The sequence below is a fragment of the Alligator sinensis genome, unplaced genomic scaffold (genome assembly GCF_000455745.1).
Source record: "Alligator sinensis unplaced genomic scaffold, ASM45574v1 scaffold991_1, whole genome shotgun sequence".
Classification (NCBI taxonomy): domain Eukaryota; kingdom Metazoa; phylum Chordata; order Crocodylia; family Alligatoridae; genus Alligator; species Alligator sinensis.
This window is the reverse complement of record NW_005842335.1, coordinates 255307-261225: the sequence shown is the minus strand read 5'-3', so window position 1 is coordinate 261225 and position 5919 is coordinate 255307. Positions and strand designations below refer to the sequence as shown.

At 44.5% G+C, this 5919-nt stretch overlaps 1 protein-coding gene across 1 annotated transcript in view; it reads left to right on the top strand.

Moving 5' to 3' along the window:
- Window positions 1-325: 325 nt before the first annotated feature.
- LOC102378794 (cytochrome P450 27C1) overlaps window positions 326-5919 on the top strand; it is a 36720-nt gene continuing 31126 nt past the window's right edge. Inside the window, exon 1 of the mRNA XM_006028683.2 lies at window positions 326-837. Within this exon, the coding sequence (XP_006028745.1) occupies window positions 487-837 (351 nt within the window). The 5' untranslated portion in view covers window positions 326-486. The remainder of the gene's footprint in view (window positions 838-5919) is intronic.

Sequence of the window (5919 nt, the reverse complement as noted above, 5' to 3'; positions counted from 1 at the left end):
AATTATGACCTAGAGAAGTGCAATAATTATTTCATTTAGATATATTGCATATAGAAATTATATATTTTATGCAGTGTATTAGGTATTGCTGAAACGCATGAAAATGAACTGGATCATAGGGGGGAAATCTTAAATCCACCTTTTAATAAAGGAGAAAATTAAGATGATCCCTGTAAGAATTTTTGTCAGAGCGAGGAGCGGGGGAAGGAGAAAGCTAAACTCTGATTGCTACAGTGCACGATTAAGGAGTAAGTTTATCTGATTTGAATTATACGAAGTAATAGGTTCAGTCTCATCCCAGGCCCACCCCCTTTCCCAGCCCGAGGGGAGGGAGCCTTTCATAATGGCCTGTGTAAACTGATGCTCGTGCAGTCAGAGTTGGAAGTGCTGCTCCTACAACTTAAAGCAGAGGACAAACAGCAACCAAATAAAGCAGCTGCAGAAGCAAATTGGACGGGTTTTTTTGTTTTTTAATTGAAAAAAAAAATGTCTCTTTTACTGAAGGTTTTGAAATCCAATTGTAAGCAGGCTCTTGAACCCGAGAGATGGGGTTGCTTTTATCGTGTGGTTTTTGTCTGCAGGTTTCAACAGCTGCCCAAAATGTCTAGCAGCCCCGCTCTGGAGGTGCAAAATAATCCAGCGGCAAAAGCAGCAGCAGAGGACAAAGAGGAGGAGATGGCAGTGGCGGAGGGAGCAGGAGGGCTGTTGAAGCCTGCCCAGCACCACCGCCACCACCACAGGGTGAGGAGCCTGCAAGAAATGCCTGGACCCAACCTCTTCTGCAACCTGTACGAGTTCTTCTGGAAAGACGGCTTCAGCCGCATTCATGAAATCCAGGTACAAACATTTGTTGCTTTTTTTCTTCCAGGACTTCTCAGTCAAATTGAAAAATGGAGTTAGCACTAGCAATTCATCAAGTGTGTCACTACAGCATCATGTCACCGATGTGGATGTGGCAGAACAGACACGAGACAGGAGCTCTTTCCTTCCCATTCAGTTTTCGTGCAACGTGACTTAAAAACCTCTGCTGTTTCCAGTAGAAAAGAATGCATTCAAATCTTGCTTTTCAGCCCCAAAGCAAAGACACAAGCTGTATCAGTGCAGCTGAGCCTCGAGTTGCGAGAACGAGATTATTTTTGTGCATGTTTTGTACCTATATATATATGCTAACTCGGGGAGGGGGGTTTCTACATCCCTACATCAAAAAGATGATTTTGGTACATGTTTTGTACCTATATACACTGACTGTGAGGGTTTTTTTACATCCCTACATCAAAAAGATGATGTTGGTACATGTTTTATACCTATATACACTAATTGTGAGGGGGTTTTCTACATCCCTACATGAAAAAGATGATTTTTGTGCATGTTTTGTACCTATAGACACTGACTGTGACGGGTTTTTTTACATCCCTACGTGAAAAAGATGACTTTTGTGCATGTTTTGTACCTATATACACTAATTGTGAGGGTTTTTTTACATCCCTACATGAACAAGATGACTTGTGCATGTTTTGTACCTATAGACACTGTGATGGGGGTGTCTACATCCCTACATCAAAAAGCTGATTTTTGTGCATGTGTTGTACCTATAGACACTGTGAGGGGGGTTTCTACATCCCTCCCCCCGCCTATTTGAACGTTTTCCCCTTCAGCCAGCTAAGATTTTGGGAGCTATGACTAAAACTGAATGCTTTGCCCGTTTCTCACTGAATGCTCCCTACCAAATCCACCCGTGACAAATTGTAAAGGACTTTTTGTTTTGTTTTGCGGGGGCGATTTTAAGACTGAGGAACACGGCAGGGGGTGGGGGAGGATTTTCTACCCGTCTCTTAGAAAACCAGCCACATCCACCTTCCGGATGAAGCTGTGGGCACCAAAAGGCAGAGAGTTAGTTGCCCGTGTTTGTATCGTGAAAACCGAGTCCCAGTGCAGCTGGGGTCACAACTCGACGGGGGGCAGATCTAGCTCTCCAGTTTCTGAGAAGTTTTTTTTTGTTTTGTTTAATTTTTTTAAATCAACCTTCTCTCCCAAGGAGAGAGACCATTTTGTCTCTCCACCCCTCCCTTGCAAAAAAACCCCAAACCCCACACAACAACCCCTCTGGCTATACGGGGGCAGTACATGTGCAGATGTGCGTCGCCGTGAGGGCTCGCGATAGCCGCCAGCCCCAAAGCAGCTGCTGAGGAAAGGTTACGTGACCCTCCCCTCAGCGGGAGGCTTGAAGCCCGCCCTCCCCCGCTTCCTCCCCCGGCTCCTCTGGGGGGGTCGGGGCGCCGCGCGCGCCGAAGGGGTCGTGAGGGGCCAACTGCAGCGTTCTAAAGGGGGGGGGCGCCGCCAACGGTCGCGCCTCTCAACGTTCTAAACGGGGGGGGGGCGCCCCGCAACGTTCTAGAGGGGTGGGGGGTGCCAACGGTCGCACCCCTCAAGGTTCCAGGGGGGGGATCGCACCCAAAGGGGCTCTTGCTTGAAGCAAGGGGCAATGCAATGGCCCTTGCTGCAAGACTGATGCCTTTATGGGGTGGGGGGAGAGACTGGGCTGCTGCTGCTAGTGTTTTCCTGAGGGGGTGCTTTCTTGTGGTGGATGGGAAGGGAGGGAAGTGGCTGCCAAATTTTAGGCAGATAGGGTTCTTGAGGTAAAATCCGATTTTTTTTAATTGGACCAGCGAAATCGTTGGGGAAATTGCTCTTTTGGGCACAAACGCCCTTTTACGGCACGGGGAGAGCCTGATGGTGCGCGTCTGAAGAAGGGTGTTTATGCCCGAAAGCTTGCAAAGAGCAATTCTTCCAACTATCTATCTAATAAAATGGACCCAAAGAACCTTGTCTGCCTGTGTCCTTAGACCAACAGGGCTACAACCAGTGCTGCCAAGTCCGCTTATTGGAATTGGGCTTTTAAAAAAAAAAAAAAAACACCCAAAAACATTGCTTTAATTGTTTGAGAGCAAGGCTCCAGGGTAACTGCACTCAGGGCTGTGGCAGCCCACGGCAGCGTGGAAATGGCAGGTTGCAGCCTTTAATCGGGTGCCGGTGTCAGAGCATGGAGGAAACTCATCCCGCCTTGGGTTCTGGCACCTCCGGGCTCCTGTCCTCCTTAGGAATCAGTAGACGCCAACACCAGGGGTGATGGCTGTAGCCGTGTTGGTCTAAGGACGTGGGCACACGAGGTCCTTTGAGTAGATGTGATCTCTTGTATTCGACCAACTAAATAGTCGGGAAAAATTGTTCTTTGCATGCTTTTAGGCACAAACACCCTTTAGGCACAGACCATCAGACTCTCCCTATGCCTGTAGAAGGTGGTTTTAAACTTTGGATGGACCAGGAATCAAAGCAGGTGCAATTGTATCAATTCCCCCCCCCCAATTTGCCCCTGGCTGTTTTATAAGAAATTATCTCCAATGGACAATGTTATAAAGGGTCCTGTGCCAGCGCAGGTGGATTTAGGGTGAGTGCTTATGTTTAAAGGAAATAAGGAATGATAAGATAAATGCACAGTAATGCTTTTTTTTCTTCTTCCTTCAAGGATGGCCCTCAGTGATTTTTCCTTTGCATACAAAATCATGATGGCGTTATGGCCTTGGCATAATCATTGCTTGAAGAAATTCTCTCTCCTTTAAATATTGGCTAGAGACCATTTCACTTTAGGCACAAAGTAAAGATTCGATACAGTTTGCGTGTTTCCTGTAGTTGGGGTTGAACCTCCCGGCTGTCATTACACCCTGAGAATCCTACCGTGCAAAACATCTTTACCTCGGGCGTTTTAGCCAGAGACTACAAGCTCCCTAGCAGTGTCTCCAGCTTTGCTTGGTTAGTGTCTGGAATGCATTTAATCTCTAGGTAAGGAACCAACAACTGAGGGGTTTTTGCTTCCTGTTTCCTTGTCACATACTATTTGTATCAGCTCATGATTGTGCTCCAGGAGGAATGAGGTGTTACTTGTGGAGCAGACAGTGCACTGAAGGGAGAGATGAAATATCCAAAATCATGTGCTATCAAGCAACCGAAAAAGGAGTTAGAAGGCAGGGTGGAGATAGATATATCTCTATATATAGATATATATGCACCTTGATAGACTGTCAGTGAATAAGGGAAGAGCCATGTTAGTCTGAAGTCAGCTAGAAGGCAGGGTAGAGGCCTTCTGCCTCCCATCAACCAGCAGCAACAACAACTATATTCCTAAATCCCTTCCTTTGTGGAGTCATGACCCTGAGGTGAGGGAGATCTGAATAGGGCAACATCTAGTGCGTGGTAATACCAAGATCAGAGGAAAGTTGTGAGGCTCTCAGATGCTGAAGAAAGTGGAGCAGACAGGCATGGGGCAGAAAAATACTCAGTGGAAACTTTCAAAAGGATGCTCTTGAAGCCCTTTCCATAAGATAAAGAAGATGCCTCCCTCTTGATTTTCTAACACTGCAAGTATGCACTGTTAAGCAAATATACACATTTGGTTTACAATTTACAGTAAGTCAGGATTAGGAAGGCCTGCTTCCCTTCCTCCCCACCCAAATATACAGATTACAATTGTGGGTGCCTCTTGTACTGTGAATTTAAAGGTGGGAAGGCTCTGTAGTCACACTCCCTGTGTATGGGTCAGGGTGTGAAATTAAGCTCATGGCTATGCTTTAAAATGTTGCTGCCTTAATTGTGTTGGCATAGTTAAAGCAGTAAAATAACCACTGTGTAGAAAGCAGTTCAACCAGTGTGAAAATGCTTATAGCAATATAGTTATTCCAGTTTGATGAAGTGAAATAATCCATCTACTGGTATAAAGCTTCTTACGCTAGCATGGCTTCATTTACAACAGAACATTTACCAGCATAATTATGTTGATAAAAAGCCAGAATTCCTTATCATGAATTAGGCCAGTAATGCTTTTTAAGCATAGCCCTGGTAAGGAGAGGAGAAGAGAGGGAAACCTCTAGAAAACTTACTGTACCAGGATAGAAGCAACGAATGTTAGGATCAACAAACAAAAACCAGGACAAATGAGGGGACTAACCATAGCCGGAAGAGGCAGAAAATGGGAAAATACTCTACTAAGCAGGTGGCTTAATTTGAGGGAACAGATATTTATTTCTTCCAATTAATGTTTAAAAATATAGGAGCTTGGAGTTAGGTTCCCAAATCCAAACTGAGGCCAGTGGCAGCCAAACTTTAGGCTTCTAATTTTGAATTTCTTGGCCTAATTGGATTGGTAACCAAGAAATTATCGGTGATCTCTGCCTTGAAAACAGCTAGACTTCCCCAGAAAAGAAAGACAAATGATCTGTTTATGTGCCAGCTAAACATCACATGTTGCCTTAACAACTGACGTATTTGTCAACGTTATGACAATTATTTCAATTATAATACAAATGTAAGAAATGAGAGCTGGAACAGTCCTAGGTAACATATATCAATATGCAACTACTAAAAGATTTAGGATTTTTCCCTTACTCAAATGTAGTTCTGGGAAGGAAAAATAATAATAATTAAAAAAAAAAAGGTGTGAGGATTTTTAGTACGGTACAAGGCTTCTATTTTGTTAAGATTCTCACAAATTTTAACTTTACAAATCATGATGGCTTGTTTGCATACACTCTCTAACTGGATTAAAAACACTGTCAAATTTAACAACGCAGTGAACATCAGGAATGAATTAATCTGAAACCCCTTGGTAACCACCGCAGCTACTTAAATGATGTCCTTTGACACACAGAAATGTTCATGCACCATATGCAGAAAGGATGGGGCAAGTTAAGCGTTTTTACAAAGAAGGGTCTGTTCTCCGTAACATGATTCCAGCATTTAGTTAGTTCAGGCAACAGCAGCGGTGCCTGCAGAAACTCTGGGTAGAAGAGAAGGATTTTGAATTCAGTGGACTCGGAGCTGCTGTGTCCCATCTGGAGGGTGGGAAAATGAAGGTGAAGAGGAAAGAAT